General features: G+C 46.9%; 2 protein-coding genes across 2 annotated transcripts in view; one reads left to right on the top strand and one right to left on the bottom strand.

Moving 5' to 3' along the window:
* SNX33 (sorting nexin 33) overlaps positions 1–13,371 on the top strand; it is a 75,644-nt gene extending 62,273 nt beyond the window's left edge. Inside the window, exon 2 of the mRNA XM_035138152.2 lies at positions 13,257–13,371. Coding sequence (XP_034994043.1) covers positions 13,257–13,279 — 23 coding nt within the window. The 3' untranslated portion in view covers positions 13,280–13,371. The remainder of the gene's footprint in view (positions 1–13,256) is intronic.
* Positions 99–25,029, bottom strand: part of CSPG4 (chondroitin sulfate proteoglycan 4) — a 111,357-nt gene continuing 86,426 nt past the window's right edge. The window contains exons 6-10 of the mRNA XM_035138148.2: positions 15,032–15,230; positions 14,605–14,739; positions 14,014–14,180; positions 13,241–13,421; positions 99–12,837 (exon numbers count right to left, since the gene is read on the bottom strand). Coding sequence (XP_034994039.2) covers positions 10,877–12,837; positions 13,241–13,421; positions 14,014–14,180; positions 14,605–14,739; positions 15,032–15,230 — 2,643 coding nt within the window. The 3' untranslated portion in view covers positions 99–10,876. The remainder of the gene's footprint in view (positions 12,838–13,240; positions 13,422–14,013; positions 14,181–14,604; positions 14,740–15,031; positions 15,231–25,029) is intronic.

Raw genomic sequence — 25,029 nt, 5'->3', positions numbered from 1 at the left:
ATAGTGGACCCACCTCTTGCTACACCAATTAAATGAATTTCTACCATTTACCACAGGCTATCTTGTGGGGGACTTGGGTGAGGGAAATTCAGGGAGTCTCAGGCAGGAGTTGATCAAACAAGAAAAGTTTTATTTTCAAAAAAAAGAGGTTGCTGAAACAAAGTTGGGTCAGGAGATGCGTTCTTTCACGTAGAAGTTATTACTTAAACTAAATATAAGGACGTCACAGGCTTAAACACATTAGTATATGCACAGCTTTTCTTAAACTTCAGTTACTAAAAATCAGTTCTAGTTACAGGTAGGTAGCTGTGTTTCAAGTGTATCTGAAGAAGTGTGCATGCACACGAAAGCTCATACCAAAATAAAAAACTTAGTTGGTCTTTAAGGTGCTACTGAAAGAATTTTTTATTTTGCTAAAAATCAGTTGTTCTAGGTGGTAAAACGTTTAACTTGGTTTCTGTTCCTTCCCTCTCATTCCTTTACTTAATTATGACAGATGTTAGAGTTAAATACCTTTGCCACAGCACAGCTTCCTTCACACTTTATTCATTTGGTTCTTGACCAAGGGGCCCATTCCGTCAGTTCTCCTCTCTCTTCGCAATGCCACCCCAGGGGATTCCCCTTGGCCCTTGGGACTGGCTTGGGGGTCTTCTTTTCCTATACTATCTCTCCCCTCCCGAATGGAAGGAGACCCGGCTTTAGTCTGCCTTCCCACAGCTTCTTCCTCTCCTGGCTCACTCAGCCCTCCAGGGACCTCCTGTCTGAATACTCACTCTTCGTATCTGAGCTGAGAGGCTCCTTCCTCTGGCCATAGATAGATATTCTCCTCAGAGCAGATTTCCACTCAGATCAGAGCCAGTTCTCCTTCAGTCAAATCCAATCCATATCTCGAACCCTGTCCCCATGGGTGTTGCCAGGATTTTTTGGGGGGGGGGCGGGCCAAGTTGTTAAGCTTTTCTCAACAGGTAATGTTTTCATAGAGGGCATCTGCTGGGAACCTCAATAAATTGAGTACTTTCAACCAGGCCTTGGCTGTCGCTGTCCCTCAACCTGAACCCTGCCTCCCCTCTCAAATCCAGCCCCATCCAACTGTCTCCCTCAGAAATGGCTCCTATGGCTCCAGGCCTCAGGTCTGGCTCTGCTGTCCATCACAGATGCACTTGAGAGACATGGTGTGGATGAGACCAGTATGAGAAGAGCAGGACAGATGGGGGGAGGGAAAGACAACCTGGCAAGGTGAAGACTTCAAGACACCCCCCAAAAAGAGGAAACACAACACTGAAAGCAGGGGCAAACAAAAGCTATGTAGGGCACATGTGTGGCATCACTACGTACAGCGCATGCGTGGGAGACCATGCATGCGTTGTACGTAGCAGTTTACCGCCGGTGCTGCTCAAATGTCACATAGACGGTGGCAGGATCTTCTGCTCGTAGCTGCAGCCGTGAACGGAGGATCCTGCACTGTGGTGGCGCGATGACTACTCGCGCCACCACGGGCGAGCACCCTGCGGGGTGCCTTTTTGTCACCCCTCCAGACATGGCACCCCCCACCCCCTTGCGATGCCACTGTACCTCGGAGGGCTGATGTGAGATATAGAAATATAATGTGTAATGCTGAGCCCATGGCCCTAGTCGGCTGAAGTTGCAGATCTCCTCCCTCTTGACAAAAGAGAAAGAATGTGGGATTGCTTATCATCTGGTCCAGCTCGTCTTTCTTCTTTCGCTACCATTTATTTACATTCCCTTTCTGGCAGCTGAGAAACAGAAACCGAGATGCATCTGAAGCACAGTTTGCCAGAGTGCAGCACAAGAGAACCTCTTTTGAAATGGAACAGCAGGCATTACATTACATTACATAGTTTCTCAAATACCACATTTGCAAGATAACACTGGGGGTTGATACTGTGCAAGTCCCTGAATGGATCGTATGTCTCTTTTCAAGTATGTGTGTGTGTGTGTGTGTGTGGTGGACGGGGAGCTAATGGGACCAGTAACAGCTTTTTTGAGGTGTGGGGATTGAGTTGGAGGGGAATGCCTTTCTTTCACCAGGGATCTACAGTACCTTGAATCCAAACCTTCAACATGGGAATCTCCTCTAAGTGTTTTCATCCTTTTTGTCCTGTCTCCCCTGCCCCTCTGTGTACTTGGTGGTAGTTAAAGGCGGTTTTCTACATACACAAAACCACAACTTACACTACCAGGGCGGGTGCTAGACTCCATATCTATATCTCCCTCCTATTACATATGTTCTTAACATAGCTGCCAAGTTTCGGATTTGAAAAGAAGGGATCAGCACCCTCACCTGTCCCGGGGACAGTCTACGATTCTCAGGGACAGTCCACACCGCGGGGCGCGGTGATCCCCCCAGGCTACAAATTAATTTACACCAGGCTACACACCATCATCTTCCCCCACCTTCAGAATGGACACCACCCCCATCCATCTCCCCATCCCAACCTCCTCTTCCCCCCTTTTCTTCCCAATGTCTCAATAACCAAAACTGATTTGTTAAAATGTTAGAAGGGAAAAATATGAGAGAGACATTGTACACACCTCAGTAATATTCTGTGCGTATTACTGTTCGTTAGCCAGCTTGAGCATCTTTGGAGTGAGAAGGAGGATAGATATCTTTTTCATAAAAAAAACAACTTGTTGCTATTAAAGTGTTCAGGTACCAGAAACAATTTGGTAATTTTAGACTCTGCATTTACTGGCCTTCCAGCATGGGCGTAGCCAGGATTTTTGTGGGGGTCGGGGGAAGCAGAATTGACATGATTGGTCAGTTCAATTCAACACCTTTATTGACATATATATAAAACAATAAAATCATATAAACCATCTATATATAATATAATTCTGAGACATACAATGAAAAGGGGAGAGGGAAAGGGATAAGGAGTCCTCGGCGGTCACTATCTTGTGCAAAAAGATGTGGGACTCTGGCTTGGGTGCTGTACCTTTAAAAGCTGCGCAACAAGCGAACATTCAACACAGGTACTACATTTCCCTAGTGTGAACATGTAGTGAAGAGGAAATTTTTACATGTTGAATTTCTGCCTGTTAAGAAGTGTCAAGTACAGGCAGACACTATGGATGCAAATAACCACCATTCCTAAGAAATGTAAAATTCTGATCTCTAGCTATGAAGTGTGTGTCTGGCCTAACTTGGATACAGGAGAACGCATTAAGAGAATTCTAATTTCTTAGAGAGAGGACTTGGTGCTTTTCAAACAATAGATCATCTGATATTTTACATAGCAGCCAGACACATTCTAGGTAGGACAAGGCTGGCACACCCAGGGGACATTCTGGAAATTAGTACTCTTACTTTTTGCCTGCTGCGTCTGAAAATGTTAACTGTAATTTGGAGGAGCCAAAAGCAATCCATCTTTCTCTGTTGCATACTGCCAGCCAGAGTGAGCTTTAAAACAGGAGCAATTAGGATTAAATCATACCGAGCGCCAAACTAGAAAGAACTGTAAATTGCAGGGTGGATTAAAATCAATGATTTTTAAAAAATTTAATTGGATTTTTTGGATTTAAATTGGATTTTTTGGATTTAAATTGGATTTTTTGGATTTAAATTGGATTTTTTTAAATAAAATGCTTTTTGAGGAAAGTATATTGCCATCCAAAGGTTATTCCATCATGAAATAAAGATTAGTTTTTTAATTATGTAGAATAAGGCTGTATATGTTTAACTTTTTTGGGAAAAAATTCCATTAATCCCATAGCTGCCAGGTACCCCGTTTTCCCCGGGAACCCCCCTTTTTTTGTACCGTTTCCTGGCGGTCCCCCGTATCAGTTCATCTCCCGTTATTCTCCCTTATTCTGCTCCTGCCGGCGGCCATTTTTCCCCTGCTTTGCCCATCTATGGGCACCGAAAATGGCTGGCACCGGCACCGGAAGTCGCATCTACGCATGTCTGGAAGTGCGTAGACGCAACTTCCGGTGTCGGCAGCGGCCATTTTCGGTGCCCATAGATGGGCAAAGCGACACCAGAAGTTGCGTCTACGCAACTTTCGCTGTCACGCGGCTGCCGGTCCCGGATTCTGCAGTCCAGGACTTGGCAGGTGTGATTAATCCATTCACAATGTCATGCTCTTCCAGAGGTTTTTGTAAGATTATTGGGCAGTTTCTCTCCTACAAGATATTATCACAGATGCTTGGTTTACTTTTGCAGTTCTCAAAACTGAATTTGACTCACCAGAGATCACATGCCTCTTCTTCACAGCAAAAATGTTATAACATGAACAGTTGAGAAAAAGACCTTAATCCTATTGTTCTACAAACACCCCCCTCCCACACACACAGAGAGATACACACAAATTAATTAAGCAGGGAGTAAAACAACGAAAGCAAACTTTTAAAAAGTGCACAAATCCGTGGCAGCACCGGGAATGGCTTGGAAATAAGGGGCTTTCCCGTGAAAAACGGGATACTTGGCAGCTATGGTTCTTAAGGATGTTGCCACACTGCAGTTTGTGTGGCTGCTGACAGGTGAGTCTGCGAACAACAGCGTGAAGACAATCCCAGCCCTCAGAGCTGCTGGAAAGTAGTGATAGACCATGTGAGTGATGCTGGTCCCACAGCTATGCTCCTGGCCCATGTTTAAAGTGAAATAAAATGTGCCTGGCTGGAACGTGAGATCTGCTCCAGTGAGCTTATAAAGGTATTTACAGCGTTGTGGCTCTAGCTGGTGTCCTGCACCTGCTTTTTTTGTGATGCATTTGCTCCTGCCCACCCCCACCCTCCTGCAAGCCTGACATTTTCCACCTGAGGTAGTGGCCTTATTTTGCCTAATGGTGGAGCCGGCACTGCACAGCAAGCCCATGTGCTTAGCAAGGAAACATTGCAGAAGCTGGAGAGGAATCCAGTCTGTGCCTACCTCATCTCCAAAGTAATATGGAATTCCTCTTCTTGCAAAATGTGAAGGTCAAATAACTCTGCTCTGCCTCTTCCTTTGAAGACAAGTTCCTGCCCCCTCTAATAAATTTCGACATGACCGTGCGTTTTTGTTAAAAAAATAGCCCATTTTTATTCCAGGCATTTTTTACAAAGTTGGTCGCCTTGTTATAAATTACAGTCATTCCTCGGGTTAAGTACGCTTCAGGTTGAGTACTTTCAGGTTAAGTACTCCACGGACCAGGAAGTGTTTACTTCCGGGTTCCGCCATGCGTGCATGCGCAGAAGCGCTCTATCGGCCCTTTGCGCATGTGTGCTATCGCCACTTGTGTTAAGTACTTTTCAGGGTGTGAATGGCACCCTGGAACCAATTAAGTACTTAACCCGAGGTACCACTGTAAACATTAATTTTTTTCATCTACAGTACTGTCTTATTTATTTTATAGTATAGTACATTGATTATTGCCTTCATTTTATGGATCAATGGTCTCGTTAGACAGTAAAATTTGTGTTAAATTGCTGTTTTAGGGGATGTTTTTCATTGTCTGGAACAGATTAATCCACTTTCCATTACTTTCAATGGGAAAGTTCGGTTCAGGTTAAGTACGCTTCAGGTTAAGTAGACTTCAGGTTAAGTACGGACTTCTGAAACCAATTAAGTACTTAACCTGTGGCGCTGTGGGTTAAACCACAGAGCCTAGGGCTTGCTGATAAGAAGGTTGGCGGTTTGAATCCCTGCAATGGGGTGAGCGCCTGTAGATAAATAGGTAGCGCTACAGCGGGAAGGTAAACAGCGTTTCCGTGTGCTGCTCTGGTTTGCCAGAAGCGGCTTTGTCATGCTGGCCACATGACCTGGAAGCTGTACACCAGCTCCCTCGGCCAATAATGCGAGATGAGCACCGCAACCCCAGAGTCTGTCACGACTGGACCTAATGGTCAGGGGTTTACCTTTACCACTGTACTCAATCCATGTGAAGCAACATCTGATAGACTTATTTTCAGGGCCAGATTTAAGTCTGATGAGGCCCTAAGCTACAGAAGGTTATGGGGCCCTATATATAGCAGGCAGGGCCCATTATTTACATCATAAGAGCCTACACCACACAAAACAGGGGTTGCTGTATGTAGGTTTTATTTTATTTGTTTTTTATCTTATATTTTGGAAATGTACATCCATTTTCCCCTTTAATTTTTATTTTATTTAAAAAACCCACCAAAATAGTCGGGTCTAGCTTTTAGGCATGGCTTCCTTCTGTCAGTCTCTTGTATTCTTCACATGCCCACAAAGGTCCACCCTTTGCTTCATGCTGGTACCAAGAGGGGCTATTTCCATATCACCAGCACCTCTTGTGCCTTCAGAAAACAAAATGACAAAATCTCATGATTGGGGGAATGGGCGGGTTCAGGGGCTTAGGAAGGGGGGCGGTGGGCGATCTGCTCCAGGTGTCATCCCTGAGGGGGGTGACCAAATCCCCCCTGGGCACTGATCACCGCACCGATTGCCCCCAATGGCGCCGATCGCCCAGCCCCCCAGGTGCATGGCATGTACGCCGCTCTGAGTGCCTGAGTGGCTAGCTCCGCCACTGGGTGGGTTACTGGATTAAAAGCAGGATTAAAAGAAGGCTTTTTCCAGCTGGAACTCACCGGAACTCAGTTCCAGCATCTCTCAGGTGGGCACCATTCCCCTTTGAGGAGAACAAGGGAGGCATTCAGGGTGAATTCTGGCATCTCTCTTTGTCGAGAAAAATAGCACTGAAAAGTGTGTACAGTACAGTTGCATAATTTAAGCCCTATTTGCACCATGCCACTTCAATTAGTCATGCCTTCCCCCCAAAATCCTGGGAGTTGTGATTTGTGACGGGTGCTGAGCATTGTTAGGAGACCTATGTCTCCTATTCTCAGAGTGGTTTAACAATCAGTCCCTCTTCCCCAGGGAACATTGGGAATTGCAGTTCCGTGAAGGGAATAGAGATTCTCCTAACAACTCTCAGCACCCTTAACAAACTAAAGCTCCCAGGATTCCTTTGCAGGGGGGTGGAGCTGTGAGTGTGTCACCATAGCACTTTAAATGTATGGGGCAGTTGGGACCTGTTTGCCCCTCATTGACTTTGAGGCTGGAACACATCTAGCTTGTTATTTTTCTCAATTGGGATTGAAGCAGGTTTGGGGAGAAATCCAGTGTTTCATAAGAACTGACAGGATAGATAAGGATTGAGACTAATGCTGTGTGTACACCACTGGTGGGAACATGAGTGTGGCCCAGATTTTTGTGGGGGGGGGGCAGAACCGATGTGATTGGTCAGTTAGTTAAGTATTTCTATACCGTAGTTTTACTTGATCTAGGGTGGGTAGGACTCGTACCAATGAAGTTTCATGTGATGAGAAAGGAGATTCCGACTAAACCTCAGGAAGAACTTTTTGACAGTAAGAGCTGTTGGACAGTGGAACTGTCTCCTTTGGGAAGTTGTGGCCTCTCCTTCCTTGGAGGTTTTAAAGCAGAGGTTGGATGGCCACCTGCAGGGGGTTGGACTAGATGACCCTTGGGGTATCATCTGACTCTACAATTCTATGAGGCTATGATTCCTACTCCCTTGAGGCCCAGGGATAAGGGGAGTTGAAGCCCAGTGACATCCAGAGGGCTAGAGAGGTTCCCTTCCCCTTCCCCTTCCCCTTGCCCTTCCTTAACGTCATAGCGTCATAGAGATTTTAGAGTTGGAAGGGACCTTAAAGGTCAACAAGACTCCATGCAGGAATCTTTTCAGTGTAACATCCCAGGCCACATCCACACCATACATCTAAAAGCACATTTAACAGTAATGCCCCTTCTTAAAGAATCCTGGGAACTGGAGCTTCCCCACCACAGAGCAACAATTCCCAGCACCCATAGCAAGCTTACAGTACAGTGTCTGGGATTCCTTAAAGGTCTGGTGTGGGGGAGCCCCTGGCCTTGTTTAAACACACCCAGCAAAGGAGAGCCTTTCCAAAATGGCCCATTCTGTTGGGAAACAGCTTTGTTAGGAAGAGTCTCCTAATGTTTAGCCAAAATATGATTTCTTATTGTTCCCACCCTTTGGTTCTGGTTCTGCCCTCTGGAAGAACAAGCACAGGTCTGCTCCATCTTCTCTGGTGGCCTTTTGGCAGAAGGCAGCCATCATATTTCCCTTTAGCTTCTCTTCTCCAGGCCAAAACATGACTGGCTCCTTCATCTCTTCTTCATAGGACCTTTTGACCCAAGGAGGCCTTACCCACAGACCATGTCTGAAGCACAATTAAAGCATATGACTTCCCCAAAGAATCCTGGCAGCTGCAGTTTGTTATGGATGCTGGGAATCATAGCTCTATGAGGGGCGAACTACAATTCCCATGATTATTGGGGGGGAAGTCGTGTACTTTAAATGGAGAGTATGGATGCAACCCTCAATCACACGACAGTTTTGTGGGGCAGCTTGTTCCTGTGTTACCCACTCAAGAAAACCCAGAAATTTTGTGATAAACCATATCCATAACTCGGTAGGGAACCACTGCAGGGCAGCCAAAATATAACTACAGCTTAATATAGACGCAAAGTTATGCCACTGCATTAAATGGTTAATAAAACATAATTAAATTTGACTCATAGGCTTAAAAGCACGAGGAAATTGTGCACTAAGCTATAGGTAGAATGTTATGGTGTCATAAAAAGTGAAAGGACTAGAAAGTTGAAACTGGAATATTCAAGGATGGGCCTGGAATAAGGTTACCAGACGCCCCCATTTCCCGGGGACAGTCCCTGGATTTACAAATCAGTCCCCATACAAAATCCATTGAAGTTGAAAAGTGTCCCCGGATGCATTGAAAAAAATCTGGTAACCTTAGCCTGGAGGGGAAAAGGTCTCTCTTCCAATGGAGTCCTAGAACAAAAAGTGGGGTCATGTGCCATTTGCCATGTTTGTTTCAGAACACGTGATTGGAGCAGAGAGGAGCAGATGGGGCTTGGGCAGCTGTTTATAATCCTTAGCTCCACCCCCCAAGGGGGCAGTTGAAGGAAGTGAAGGCACGGCTACCCCATACATCTGAAGCACTCATATGCGATGCGACTTCCCTCCCATTCCCACTAAAGAATCCTGGGAAGTGTAGCTTGTGAAGTACAGTTCCTAGTACCCTGAACAAATGACAAACAATAGCTGTTTCAGAAGTGGTATCTCCGAGTACTTTAAATGTATTTAGTGGATGGGACCTAAGTGTGTGTGGGGGGGGCAAGTTGTGCCTGATTAAATCAGTGAGAATAGGGCTAGCCCAAGATAATTTTATCCCTGGGGCATGAAGTGGTGTCCCTTCCATTCTACACACTGTTCAACTGGAGTAGCAATTAAATCTTAACACTGGGAGCAGGGGGCAGACCCACAGTGCTTGTTTAGCACTTCAGCAGTCATGCAGAATCCTGGGAGCTGTAGTTTGTTAAAGGTGCTGGGAAACGGAAGGCTGTGAGGTCAGCACCCTTCACAAACTACAGTTTCCAGGATTCTTTGGGGGAAGCCATGACTGCTCAAGCACTATAGGAGTGCTTTAAATGTATGGTGTGGGTATGACTTGGGAAAACACCCGTGTCTTCTGGCATAACTGAGGTTTAGGGACATGCCTGGCAAGCCTTATGGCACAGACTGCTCTGTCCTCCAACTCCTCGCCGCCACATCCTGCCTTCTATGATCTGCCACCTGAGTCAGGACCAACTCAGTCTGCCTTATGGTAGGCCTGGCTGCAGCTCAGAAGCTCAAGGCAGGGAGAAACAGGAAAGAAAGGGTGGCTGCTTGCCTTTCCTAGCAACCTGGTTTTCAAAACCATGTGGACTCTTGTCCCATGAAAGCTGATGCCATAGTAAATTTTTGCAACCATTCAGGTGTCACCAAACTTTCCCCTGTGCTGTTGCTGCTGCTTTGACTCTTAAACTACAGTGGAGTAGGAGAGAAAGTCACTTAGGGATATTCATTGTCTTGTCCCGTGGTTGTTCCCTGTTGTTGTTTTTTAATCACATGTATTTGGGGCGACAGCATCATCCCACCCCTACCTCTAGGGCTGCCCAGCCAGGATATCTCAGGCTAAACCTGAGACCTAGGGATGGCCCTGGTGGTGTTACACGTGCAGCCCAGTGCTCCCTCACACCACTGATCCCTGGAGATGGAGGTTGTACGTTGACAATAAAAATATTATTATTATTAATTGGGAGAGGCGAGGAGGGAGGAGAGGGGAGCAGACATCCCCAGACGGTCTGCAAAAATGTCCCACCAGTTTCTGCTGGGTTGAAGCTTGCAAGCTGCACACAAAGTCTTCTTAATAAATAACATTTTTTTTTCAAAAAGCACTCTCATCCCAGTTATTCTGTGACACCTTCACCCCCCTGAGAAAAACAGGATTCTGAAATCTGCATAAATTAGATAAATGTGTATGCTTTCTCTTGTTTTGCATAATTTATCTGGCAGCGCTTAGTATTCTGCATAATTTATTTGAGCTTCTGCTAGTCACGGGGAGAAGCTATGTGAGGACACTGAAGCTCCACCCATGAATCCTTGGAAACCGCAGTTGGTTCCTCTTTTGGGTTCTAAGATTTCCATATGCTTTCAAGCACATTGTTGCATTGATAAGAACTTTAAAATTGCTTTTAAAAAACAACAGAGGAAAGCTTTGATTGTCAAGAGGAGAAGCTGCAATTTTCTATTCTCCCTTGAAAAACGTACAGCTTTGTTAGGGTCTCCCTTATTTCATTCCAGGAGACTTCCCTGCCATTGAGCCAACATCTTTGAGGAAAACCAGGTCTGGAGAACCAGTAAAGAATTTGACCTGTGCAGGAAGGGCTTCCTTGAATCCCAGGGACTGTCTCATATATAAATCAGGCAATCAGGCAGAGGAGGAGAAAGAGGTGAGATAATCTTTAGGAAACCACGCAGCCCATGGCGCTCCACCTCAAGAGAGGCTATTTTGTCCCTCGCTCCAGTCCTCAGACCCAGTACTGACTGTTTTTTAAGGCTGTGTTGGGTGTCCTACAATATTGGAGCAGTTCTGGATCCTGCTGGCCTCCCGGCCCTATCCCCTTAGAGTTGGGTCCTGTTCCTTTGGCCTCCAGTGTGTTGACCGTTGTCAAAGGGATGCCTTGGTTAGGGTCAGTCTTCCGGAAAGTCTCCTGGTCTACCACTGTACCGTTCTTGTATTTGGGGGGTGTCCCTTGGACATTGTGCTTGCCAGTCTTGTTCCGTTTGTGGAGGTAGAACAGCAAGGGCAGGATCAAAGCCAGAAGCAGAAGGATGAGGCAGATGGGGAGAATGATGCTGAACATATTGGCTTCAATGAAACTAAGGAGTGTGCTCCTTTCCATAGGAAATGCGCTGGTAACTGTTATGTGCCCAGCCCATGCTGTTGGATGAACACGTGTCTCACTGGAGTTATACTCAGTGTTTTCTGGCTCTGGGTGCCTAGTTGTCAACATCTGCGGAGAAGGGGTTATGCTTTGGCTTGTGGAGCTTTGGCCCCCCTCTTGGAAATCAGGCACTTTGAGCAGTTTCCCTCCATAGGGTGTTGAGGAATTGAAGACCTCGGTGATGTATGTCATTGATTCCACAGCAGGGGGCACCCCATCAGCCACCAACTCAAAGAGAAAGCTGTCCTGCTGGAGGTTTTCCTGAGAGTCTTCTCTTTCCCAGATCTCCACCCCAACTAGCCCTCCCTCAATATCCTGCTGGGTGAAGGCATCGGTGGAGACAGGCTGGTTCCTTTTGTCTCTCGAGAGTTTCACAAAATGGCTCCCTTGGGGTGCCCGGAGGATTTTGAAGGCTGGGACGCTCTTGGTCCTGCTGCCCAGCTCACTTGCATCAAGGATGTCAGTGTTGAGCTGGACAGTGGCTCCTCTTGGCCAAAGGATATCCTGCTGGGTTTTGACCAAGGCCTTGACCATGACATTCACAATGCCTGAAATGTTGACATCTCCTGCTGTGGCAAGGAACTGGAATTCATCTTTGGGGGAGATGAAGTCAGTGAAAGTAAACGCCACTTCTCCATTGTCCACTTGGCTCTGTGAAAAGTCCCTCACGGGCTTTTGGTTGACATTCACCTGACCAAACTGTGGGTCCCTGATGAGTCTATAGACAGCATTTTGCTGCTCTTGGCCTGAGGCCCCCAGAAGGTGCTTGCGAGACAGGAAGGCCATGTTGACACCCTGTGGTATCTCCAACGGGATCTGATTTGTTGCCCAGGTGGTTGCTGGAAGAACTATGATTTCCAAAGAAGTTAAGATGGGTGGACTGTGTCCATCGGAGATAGCAAGGTGTAAGACTCCAGAAGAGTCTGTTCCATTGGCGATGAACCTCAAGTGCCCTGCATTGATGTCTGCTTGAGTAAACTGGGTAATTGCCACCTGCATAGCATGGATATTGACTACAAAGCCACTAGAGAACCCTGAAAGGATCTTGTACTTGATTTCTTCAGGGAAACTGTCAGGATCCATGGTGTTCAGTTGTTCCTGAGAAAGCATTGCGGGGGAACCCTGGAGGACCTGCAGAACCTGGCCTTGGGTGAGCAACACAGGTGGCATTTCATTACTGTCACTCACTGTGATGTTGAACATCCCAGAAATGACAGGCTCCTCCACATTTTGTGGGGGCTGAATAGATCTTACTGTGCTGGGCCGGAGCCAGGCTTTAAAGCTGAAATGATCTCCCAGGGTGCTGGGTCCATGGTGGGCATATTCCAAGTCACCTGCAGCAAGATCAGACTGGAGGAAGTAGGGATGCTTTTTATCAACTGGTCCATCAGCAACGGACAGGGTCCCATGGCTAGGTAGCTCCGTCACCAGAAATATCACATCATACGATGCTCTTCTGGAGGCAGGTTCTTTAGCAAGAAGGTTAGAAGCATCCAGTAATGAGATGTTGACCACTGCACTTTGAGCTTCTGAAACAGTGAGGCCTGGGAGATAGTGGGAGGGGCAAAAATAATAATATGCATGATTACAGAAAGGTTGCAGGTCATCTGGAAAGAAAAATCAAGAGAGCAATAAGAACATCTGAAGTGGTTTGCTGGATCAGGCCAATGGCCCATCTAGTCCAGCATCCTGTTCTCACCATGTGGGCTATTGGGCTCCCTTCTGTTCTCTGAGAATTCAAAGGATTTATTTCTAGCAAATGTTCCCTCATCTCCCGAGATTTCACTAGAACCTAGTCATCTTTATGCTCAGGGACAACACAGCACATCCCTTTCCTAGGACAGAGCAAACTTTTCCATCACAACAGCTCTCTTTGCTGTGATATCTGGGCCATCTCTACAATTCAATGATTCTATGTGTGTTTTGGCATCTCAACTCTCCTTTTACCTTTGTTTCTCCACAGAGTGGAGCTGTGAGGACAGCTGATGTTGAAGGAGACCAACACATCAAGGACATACAGGTTTGAGATCATGGAGGGAGAAGAAATTCGGAAGTGGAAAGTGTCCCCAAGAATCCAGAAAGGTTCCTGTGGCATTTCATGCTGATAGGATATTACCCCAGCATCCACCTGATTGGATATGTGTAAGAAGGAAAGTGGGTTAGGCACTGTGTGAAAGCAAACCAATAATGTCTTTGTATTTATTTTGAAGAAGAATATACATTTTAATAACACACTGGGAAAAATGAAAACCTGAACCAAAACCAAAATAAAAATGCACACACACAAATTAAGTATTTGGGTGGTTTCAGTCACACTCCCTGCAAAACATTATTATTATTATTGGTGTTGTGGGGTAATACTGTAACATTTTATAAAAATATTTGTTTTATTAATAAATATCATGTTATTGTCCTTGAGGTCTTTCTAACCTTCCCTTAAAGGTAGGAGGTTAGTAAGAATTTCAAAGAGTAGGATCTCTTACTGGAGTCCTTTGGGATATGAAATAATTTTTTGCCACGTAATTGAAAATGAAGCGTTGTTTGTCCTCGAGTATACCTTGATTTTTGAGTTTTTTCTGCAGTAGCTGTGGACCAGTCAACCAATACTGTCCACGTGGACAATGGCCAGACTCTGTTTACTCAGTAAACACAGCTTTCTGTATTTCTATTCAAAATCAAGGTATGAGGGACATCAAGAAAGAAGCGGCCAAGACCTCTACCTCAGCTTGGGTGAAGTTCCTCAGCTGCCCTCTGTCCTCCCCCTTCTGGCTCTTCACCAATTTGCCAAAGCCTGGAGGCTGTTCTATGATGTAAGAGAGCGACTGGGCTTCTGCCTCGTCATTGGTCACTGCTTTCAGGTTCTGGCTCCTGATTGGCTGAAGAGAGCCTGGGAAAGAAATGGTTAGGAGGAGCTGAGCATCGGAAGGCCACCACCTTCAGGCCACAAGCTGTAAAAGCTGTAAAAGCTTCACCCACTTTCACTCCTAAAGAAACAAGGAAATTGTTCCCCCAAAGTTTTGAGGGGTTGTGTGATATTCTTTAGCATTGCTGGAGGTGGGACTCGAGGATCATTGGGGTCTGTTCCAACTGTACAATTCTATGATTCTGTATAAATTATGGAAATTTTACAGAAAAATGTATGCGCATTAAAATGCTGGTGAATTCTCACAATGACTTTTTAAAATGCAATCTGAGGTGGGGAAGTGGAGAGGTGAGCTTAAGTTTAGAAAAAATGAGAAACTGAGAGAAACCCAAATCAACAGATTAGCTCTATCCATGCTCCCATGTTATCTTCCTTGCAGATAACTTACCTGGACACACTATCAGATCTCTCTTGCTTTCCAGAGTGACAACCGGTTTCTTTTCGGCCCTCACAGCAAAGAAATGCCCGGGAGACATATTCTCCCCATCAGACAAGTCAAAGGAAAAGCCTCCATCCAGGGACCCTGTAGAATAAAACCCAGGATGTCAGGGTCTGGGAGAAGACATTCCTGCACTTGCTTACTTACTTGGTGATGGAGAGCTGCAGCACATACTTTGCCTTCAGAAAGTCTCAGGATTAGTCCCTGGCATCGCCAGGTAGTGGAGGAGAAGACTCCTCTCTGTAGGCCCAGAGAGCCAGTGCTAGCCAGTGTTGATAGTCCTGAGCTAAGATGGACCAACGGTCTGAGCTTCCAATGTCCCCATGCCCCAATTTCCCCACCCACCCAGCTTGCTTTCCCTCCTTCTGCTGGATACCTTCATGGACGAACTGAACAAGCTGGCTGTTGATCTGGGCCTGGGTGAACCGTTGGACCGAGGTGGTAGGCGATGGCTTCAACACAACCTTTCCATTGATAGGTGCCCTGATGGAATAAATGACTTCCTCTGGAGGGCTGTCTTCATCTTCACTGCTGAGGTGTTCAGGAGTTATCTCTGCTGTGCCACCTTCTTGCATCTGGTGGGAAGGGTCCATAAATCAATGGAATGGATTACCAAAGAGCCAGGCTCCCCATTGTGAGAACCTGTTCCGCATTCCACCACCACTAGAGGTGTGGTTGGTAGGGGTGCAGTAGCACAGGGGTTGTCATAAGAACATGATAACCTTCTGGATCAGGCCAAAAGCCCAGCTAGTCCACCATCCTGTTCTTACAGTGGCCAACCAGATGCCTGTGGGAAACCTGGAAGTAGGACCCGAGCACAAGGGCTCTCTCCCCACTTGTGGTTTCCAGCAACTGGCATTCAGATACCCTGCAAGTGTCCTGAAAAACAGGGACATCCTGTTTCCCCCCCATTTGGGGCACTGTGATCTCATGTGATTTTGTGCTGAGATCTCATCCAACCCAAAATGCTTTTGTTAAAGGCCATGATCTTGTGCAGCACTGCAAAAGGTGAGAGTACGGCCCTGAGAAAAGTACATCGGTTGAGCTCTGTGATCTTGTGCACAGGAGTATGGACAGGAAGATGCACATCCTGCTTTTTAGAGGCAGAGTAGCCCTTGATAGCCTTGTCCTCCATTAATTTGCTGGCCTATTTAGGCCCATTGGCCCATTTGGATTTTCAAGCAAGTGATGTGGAGACCATCCCCTCTGGTCACTTTTCTCAACCCTCTGCAAGATCCGCTGCCCCAGCTTCCCAGAGATAAAGAAAGAGAAAACACACACATTACTTCCCCAAAAGACTGGGGTAAAACACTGAATCCAGTATCCATGAGTCAGATCCTCCAGGGAAGCCAGGGAAGCATTGTCATCCTAAGGGACTCCCTCAGGCGAGGTGAAATGGAAAGTGCTGCTTTGTGCTCTGCCCCATGTACTACCGCTGACTTGGGGTGAGAGCTTGCAGAAATCAGGTGAGATTTCGCCCCAAACAGACGCGATATTTCCCAAAATTGGCACCAATGATGGAGGCAGTGGGGCAGTAGGGGGCAACTGTGGGTGTGCTGCTGGAGGGGACTTCTGCTGCCTGAAGCAGTGGCCTTCTCCTACCAAATGTCTGGGCCTGTGGTGGGCAGGGCATGAGGCAAAGGTGAGCAGGCAAAAGATGTAGCCCTTGCTTTGTGCATTTGGGTGCATTCTGGCCCCACAAAAGCCAGAGGTTTCAAGGACACATTTCTAGTCAGGAGGGGAGAGGGCTGCTCCTGTGCTCAAGGCCTGCTTGCGAGCTTCCCATGGGGGCATCTGGTGAGAACAGGAGGCCAGGCTAGATGGGCCATTGGACCATTGAGTGCTTGAGGAGGAAGCACCGAAAAGCCAGCAAGGGAAGGGAAGAATCCCAAGGGCCAGGCTGAGAGGCCTGGAAGGCCACATTTGACCCCAGGCCCGAGGCTCCCCACCTCTCCTCTTGGGCTTGCACTGAAGAGGCTTCTAGGCCTGCACTTGGACGTGGGGCTCACAGGCCACTTTGATCCCATTGTGCCTCTCTCTACAACAAAGCAGTGTTGCCTAGTGGCTATAGTGTTGGATTTGGACTGAGGAGATCTAGGTTCACAGCCCCGTTCAGCCAGAAAGCTCACTAGGTGATGCTGGGCCATTCTCCATTTCTTAGCTCAACCTAACTCACAGGGTTGGTCTGCAGTTAAGCTAGGAAAGTGAGGAATAAGAGCATTGCCTTGGACTCATTAGAGCAAGCATAGGCAGTCCTTTCCCTTTCCCCCCGAGAGCCACATGCAGTGTGGTTGGGGGCTTCATGGCACTGGAGGTACCCTGTTTCTCATATTTTAAGACATAACCATAAAATAAGCCGTAGCAGGATTTTAAAGCATTCAAGGAATATAAGCCATACCCCTAAAATAAGACATAGTGATAGGCGCAGCTGCAATGCTGGCCGCGGCAGGAGGAGGAGGAGGAAAAAAGATAAGACATCCCCTGAAAATAAGCCATAGTGGTTTTTTTGAGGAAAAATAAATATAAGACGGTGTCTTATTTTTGGAGAAACACGGTAGTTGGTGGTGGGTGGGACCTGAGGTGAAGGCCAACAACAGAGTCACACATACACAGTCATTCTCTCTCTCTCTCTCTCTCTCTCTCTCTCTCTCTCTCTCTCTCTCTCTCTCTCTCTCTCTCACACACACACACACACACACTCTCCTTTGAAGAAAAACACACGTGTACTAGGCCACTTGTATGGGTTGCATTGCTGAGGGTTGTGCCTGTTGTGGCAATTTTAAAGTGCTGTGCTAGATGCTGTATGATATCTTTAATTATATCTTTAATCCTCTTCATGGATCACTGCCTTGTCGTGGCGAAGGGGCTTGAATAACTCAGAGAAGCTATGAGCTATGCCATGCAGGGCCACCCAAGATGGACAGGTCATAGTGGAGAGTTTTGACTAAACGTGATCCACCTGGAGAAGGAACTGGCAAGCCACTCCAGTATCCCTGCCAAGAAAACTCCATGGACAAAGACAACAGGCATATAAAAGTTATGACGATGAGCCCCTCAGGTTGGAAGGCGTCCAACATGCTACTGAGGAAGAGTGGAGGACAAGTACAAGTAGATTCAGAGCTGATGAAGCGGCTGGGCCAAAGCCGAAAGGTCGCTCAGTTGCGCATATGCCTGGAAGCGAAAGGAAAGTCCAATGCTGCAAAGAAAAATATTGCATAGGAACCTGGAATGTAAGAACCATGAGTGGAGGTAAGCTGGATGTGGTCAAAAATGAGATGACAAGAATAAATATTGACATCCTGGGCATCAGTGAACTAAAATGGAAGGGAATGGGTGAATTCAGTTCGGGTGACTATCATATCTACTACTGTGGGCAAGAATCCCGTAGAAGAAATAGAGTGGCCCTCATAGTCAACAAAAGAGTGGCAAAAGCTGTACTGGGATGCAATCTCAAAAATGACAGAATGATCTCGATACGAATCCAAGGCAGACCTTTTAACATCACAGTAATCCAAGTTTATGCACCAACTACCGGTGCTGAAGAAACTGAAATTGACCAGTTCTATGAAGACTTACAACACCTTCTAGAAATGACACCAAAGAAGGATGTTCTTCTCATTACAGGGGATTGGAATGCTAAAGTAGGGAATCAAGAGATAAAAGGAACAACTGGCAAGTTTGGCCTTGGAGTTCAAAAATGATGCTGTTAAGGTGCTACACTCAATATGCCAGCAAGTTTGGAAAACTCAGCAATGGCCAGAGGATTGGAGAAGATCAGTTTACATCCCAATCCCAAAGAAGGGCAGCGCCAAAGAATGCTCCAACTACCGCACAATTGCACTCATTTCACACGCTAGCAAGGTTATGCTCAAAATTCTACAAGGCAGGCTTCAGCAGTATGTGGACCAAGAACTCCCAGAAGTACAAGCTGGATTTTGAAGGGGCAGAGGAACCAGAGACCAAATAGCAAACATGCGCTGGATTATGGAGAAAGCTAGAGAGTTCCAGAAAAGCATCTACTTCTGCTTCATCGACTATGCAAAAGCCTTTGACTGTGTCGACCACAACAAAGTATGGCAAGTTCTTAAAGATCACCTCATCTGTCTCCTGATCACCTCATCTGTCTCCTGAGAAATCTCTATGTGGGACAAGAAGCTACAGTCAGAACTGGATATGGAACAACTGATTGGTTCAAAATTGAGAAAGGAGTACGACAAGGTTGTATATTGTCTCCCTGCTTATTTAACTTATATGCAGAATTCATCATGCGAAAGGCTGGACTGGATGAATCCCAAGCCGGAATTAAGATTGTCGGAAGAAATATCAACAACCTCAGATATGCAGATGACACAACCTTGATGGCAGAAAGCGAGGAGGAATTAAAGAACCTTTTAATGAGGGTGAAAGAGGAGAGCGCAAAATATGGTCTGAAGTTCAACATAAAAAAAACCAAGAGAGATTTTACTTTCTTGGGCTCCTTGATCACTGCAGATGGTGACAGCAGTCACGAAATTAAAAGATTCCTGCTTCTTGGGAGAAAAGCAATGACAAACCTAGACAGCATCTTAAAAAGCAGAGACATCACCTAGCCGACAAAAGTCTCTATTGTTAAAGCTATGGTTTTCCCAGTAGTGATGTATGGAAGTGAGAGCTGCACCATCAAGAAGGCTGATCGCCGAAGAATTGATGCTTTTGAATTATGGTGCTGGAGGAGACTCTTGAGAGTCCCATGGACTGCAAGAAGATCAAACCTATCCATTCTTAAGGAAATCAGCCCTGAGTGCTCACTGGAAGGACAGATTGTGAAGCTGTGGCTCCAAGACTTTGGCCACCTCATGAGAAGAGAAGACTCCCTGGAAAAGACTCTAATGTTGGGAAAGATTGAGGGCACTAGGAGAAGGGGACGACAAAGGACGAGATGGTTGGACAGTGTTCTCGAAGCTACGAACATGAGTCTGACCAAACTGTGGGAGGCAGTGGAATACAGGAGTGCCTGGAGTGCTCTGGTCCATGGGGTCACGAAGAGTCGGACACGACTAAACGACTAAACAACAACAACAACATATTTAATTATATTTTTATTGCTTCTTTTGTTTCTTGTATTTTATTGAATTACAATTTGCATTCCATGCAATTCAAATTTTCATGAAATAAAATACAACATAAGAAGCAATAAGAATAAAAATGGAGATCCACATGACTGTTCCATGCCGACGTGGCCTGGACAACTGGTGGCCCACAGGCTGCAGTTTGGGATCCACTGCCTCAGGACAAAAATGTAATAAAATGTTGCCACTGATTTAAAAAAAGCACAGGGAATTCCCACATGTGTCACCCCAAACACATTTCGTTTTCCTGACCTTAAGAAAGAATCCCAGCCAAAGAATGAATCTTGAATGAATCTTGAATGCCTACAGGACCTTGAACACATTAAATGATAAAAACAAAAAGCCCTGGCCCTAAAATGCTCCTGATTAGCATCTGTTAAACAACGAGATCATCTGCAATGAGAACATCAGTTTGGTCTGTCACTTTGGATTTGTTCTTTCTTCATATTACTTCCACCTCCCCGCATGGTTCTGTTTCCACAGCCTCCCCCCCCCCCCCACATGACAGGCCCACCTGGGATTCTGCCTTTGTGCCCCCCCCCCCTGCCCAGAGACACAATTCTCCCTATCTTTCTGCTGGCCTCAACTGACTTGTCCCACAACACTCAGCCTGTGGGTGCCAATCACCCAGCGCCCCCTGCAGGAAACATCCAATTGTGGAGACTGTTTTTTATTTTTGGAATCTGCTTGGAGCTGAACACCCTGGAGAGAGTTTTTCTGTATGAACAAACTCCACTCAGTCCTGCTGTGATGCTCGCTAATGCACAGAGCTGCGGCACATCTCTCTCTCTCGCATTCCGTGCAGCCTTTTTCCTTCTGCTTGGGGTAGTATCTAAATGTGTGCCAAGGCAATAAGGAGTTTGCTGGAGCTATGATGACTTTTGATACCAACTTATGCATTATTTTAATGTGCCCCCCACTAGCTTGAAACAATTCCATGGAATTTTTTTGCAACAAATCCTCTATCTTGCCTATTCTTTTTTTATACTGTATAGTTTAAAAAGCCTGTAGTTTCTAACAAGCAGACCCTGAATACCGGAAAGACTGCCTCCTTCCCTAGATACCCTTTGGATGAAGAGATCAGGGGAGGGGGGCATTTTGGCAGTTCCTCTGTCCTCAGAGACTTGGGACAGGGCCTTCTCTGGGGTGGCCCCTGAGAAGTGCACCTGGCCCCTTCGGTACAAAGCTTCTGGCAAATGCTGAATATGCAGCTCATTCCTTTGCCTTCTCACACTTGAGTTGATTGTTTTAGGACCCCCCCCCCCTTATTTTTATGATTGGAAGTTTCTTTAAACAGTTTTAAATAATAAACTATTTGAATGTTGTCACCTGTCCTGGGTCTTTAGGGTGAAGGGTGGGTAATAAATCAGTGCATCATTCTACATTCCCTCTTGGTCATTTTTCTGAATCACAGGGCAAGAGATAAAGTTCTTGTCAATGGCCACCCTTACTTATGATTGCCTGAAATTGCTTTGAAATATGTAGGTTGCTTTATTTACCAGTATTTTATCATATGCAGCTTGTTTTATTTCCTATTAAATCTCTCATCATGCCATTAAGCTCTGTTCAATTAAAACAGCACACGGGTGATTAATTTCAGTTACAGCCCTGAGTCTCTGGTTAAGCTTGACTCCCCGTTCCACTGGGTTGCTGCTGAGAAAATGTTCCTTCACTGGAGGATTTTAAACCAAGCTTGGATGACCACCTGCCAGGAATTTGTGAGCTGTGGTTCATGCATTGCAGGGGGTTGGACTAGATGACCCCGGGGGCCTCTTCCAGCTCCACAGTTCTATGATATTGGAACCTTGAACCTTGGCTCCAATGAGTGCATTGCTCATATTTGGCAGGATGTCCACTGGCCTTGATCACATCTCCAAATTAACAAGCCTGAAACCTGGAAAGCAAGTGAATGATTTGGCCTCCAGGCACTTAACTTCTAGGAGCCGTGTAGGAGGACAACAGTTGTACTTCACGCTAACATTTTAACAAAGCATCCCAAAAGGAAAACTTGGACACAAAACAAAGAAAGTGATTTAGAACAGGTATCAGTAAGCTCACTGGAAGGACAGATCCTGAAGCTGAGGCTCCAATACTTTGGCCACCTCATGAGAAGAGCAGACTCCCTGGAAAAGACCCTGATGTTGGGAAAGATGGAGGGCACTAGGAGAAGGGGACGACAGAGGACGAGATGGTTGGACAGTTTTCTTGAAGCTACAAATATGAGTCTGGCCAAACTGCGGGAGGCAGTGGAAGACAGGAGTGCCTGGCGTGCTCTGGTCCAGGGGGTCACGAAGAGTCGGACACGACTAAACAACTAAACAACAACAACATCAGTAAGCCAGGGCTGCTCTTGGTCACAAGAAACAGAACATATTTTTGTGGGTTTGTGGGGCTCCGTCTGGGATCCTGTACCCAGTGAGGGTTAGAATCCCATAGAGGATTCTATGGCTGAACTAGTCAGATAAGTTTCTTTGACCTTACATGGCCACTTAAAGTGTCCTCATCAGCCAGGACTGGCCCACCCATGAAGCAAGGTGAGACAGCCAGCTCAGGTGGCAGGATCCACAGAGGCACCATATCCCCTGTAGATCTCTATCCTCCCCTGCCTGCTCTCTGCCCGCCCCCCCCCCCCGTGCCGGAGCATGAAGCTCCACCACTGCCATAAGGCAAAGACAAGAGTCTGCTGCACAAATTCACCCACATATGGACCACAGAGAGGTATTTCCCTGCCTTTCACCCATCAAACCAAATCCTTTAGTGTCAAGAGAAAATAAAAGCAACATCTCTGCAAAGGCATTGAATCTGCAAGGGGAGCTCAGCTCAGGAGCCTGCAACTCCCCACTGAGCCCCAGGTCTCCAACAAAGGAAAACAGGGAAATGTCAATATCAAATGTTGCAATTCATTGATAAATATACTGGCTCAATGGAAAAACTTTAGAAATGCATAAGAAATCACTTGTTGTATCAATCTTCTCAGTTCCAATGGCATTTAGGACCCAGGGAAGTGAGGTATAAGGGGAGGTGTGAGTGGGCTCACCATAATATCCTGCCCCAAGAGTTTCGGACAGATAACAACCTCAATCACAATGCCTACCTGCCCCATAGTGGGATGAAGCTTGGCCAGGGAACTGTCAATACTTTCCTTTGTACTGTGATGGAATAAGTGTGAAAGACTATATTTGAGTGACAGGGGCAGGACTGGGTGTCAGGTTCTACCTGAGACCCCACCTTTTCTGTGACATATCTTTGATGTCTTGATGATGCATCCTGAGATGTATTATGGGAAACTTTAAAATACGGATGTAACCATTGTTCGGGGCTTCTGGCTGCTTTGTTACATTACAGACTAGTTATACTTCTCTAGAGTCAAGAACTTTCCACCATCAGTGGAAAAGTCCCCACTGGTTCAGGCGCTTTGCTGGATTGTGGTGGTTGCTGTATTACATAAAAGTGCACGTCTTTCACAACCTGCCCTTGCAAGCTGGAAGCCATAGCATGGATGTATGCTGCCATCCTGTGGCAACGTTGAAGCACGGCAAGTCAAGAGACGGAAAAACAGATGGTGTTTGCGGCATCCAAGGAAAGAATGCTAAAGGGCTGTCTCCTTCCCTGATGCACCTCCCCACCACCAAGTGCCCACCCAATGCCTTGCTTGGTGTCAAGGTCTAATGGGAAAACTGCAGTCCCACCCTTTCCTCTTCCCTGCCACAGCCAGCAACTAACTTGCTTTAGCAGCTAGATCTCAGAGCTGAGATTCATACAGACACCTGCTTTCAGACTCTATTTCTCTGCTAATGCTGATAACGGAGGTCAGATTCTGGTGCCTGGGAGGGTGGGGAACCTGTAGCTCTTCAGGCATTGATTAACTACAACTCCCATCATCCCTCACCACTGGCCACACTGGGCAAGCAGCTGAACACAACAACATCTGGAGACTATCATGTTTATAATTGCACTGGGACCCCACATTTCCTCCAATGAGCTGAAAGTGGCAACCACAGCTCCCCCCCCATATTAATTTCACAACAATCCTGTGAGGTAGGTAAGGCCATTGTTGACTGGCTCAAGGCCACCCAATTAACTTCCCAGGCTGCAGGCCCACAATCTAACCAATGCTGGCTCTCACTATACACAGTAGGGAGTGATCCAAAGCAGGCATCCCCAAATTTGGCCCTCCAGATATTTTGGACTACAGTTCCCATCTTCCCCGACCACTGGTCCTGTTAGCTAGGGATCATGGGAGTTGTGGGCCAAAACATCTGGAGAGCCGCAGTTTGGGGATGCCTGATCAAAATCTAACTTGAAAGGCTTAGGGTTGTGGGATCAGGAATGATCCAATATCTTTTGCTGCCTGTGGTAAAGGACAAGATGGGGCCACCCCTGCCATCCCATAGACCAGGGATGTCAAACTCAAATTCATCGGGGGCCGCATCAGCAGTTTGGTCACCCTCAAAGGGCCGGTTGTGTCTGTAGGACTATGCGTCCACTCTTTATTATCATAAATTATTGTCACTGCATTCAATTATTACTGTTTTTTGTAATAATGTAAGCTCATTCCCGCCCCCACGCGGATCACATTCCTGCGTCGTGGCGCGTGTGTGGGAGGGGATGTAAACGAGGGAAATTTGAACAAAAGGTGGGGATCAACAGCTTCGGGGGGTGGCTCAACTAAACCTTCAGCAGGAAGGAGAAAGCCACTGCTGGGATTAAAAACCTGCAGATGGAAAGAGGGCTTCCCTCTCCCGCCCTGCGCACACCCAAACCACACGCAGGATGCCACACGCTGCAACCCACCCCATGCTTTGGAGAGGGGCAGGAACATGCGGTGCAGCGCCAGCTCCCTGCTTTGCTTTTGCATCCTCCCTCCTCAGCGCCAGAGTCCCTTCCCCTCGCGCTGAGGGAGGGCAGCGGATTTCCCGAGGAGGAAGGCGGCGGCAGCCCCAGCGGACGTGCATCTTCGCCTCAGAGCTGCTCTTCCCCCCACCCGCACTGTTGTCGTCTTCGCCGCCGCCTCTCCCTACTGGGACTGCAGGCAGAGGAGGCTTGAAAACCTCCCCCCCCCAAAAAAATTCCCCTCCCACCTACTCAAACCGCGAGGCGACTCCATCTGGAGCCCTACATCACGAGGGGCTGAGAGGAGGCGGCGGCAGAGCGGGAAGAGCAGGAACCCGTGCCGCCGCCGCCTCCCTCCCGGCCGCCCCCCCGGGGAGCAGCTCCGCCGGAACTGAGAAGCCAAAGGGCGGCTCGGGGGTGGGGGGCAGAGCAA

Source organism: Zootoca vivipara, chromosome 14 (assembly GCF_963506605.1).
Source record: "Zootoca vivipara chromosome 14, rZooViv1.1, whole genome shotgun sequence".
In the NCBI taxonomy this organism is placed as follows: domain Eukaryota; kingdom Metazoa; phylum Chordata; class Lepidosauria; order Squamata; family Lacertidae; genus Zootoca; species Zootoca vivipara.
The sequence above is the reverse complement of the archived record's forward strand: the minus strand, read 5'-3'. Positions and strand labels throughout refer to the sequence as shown.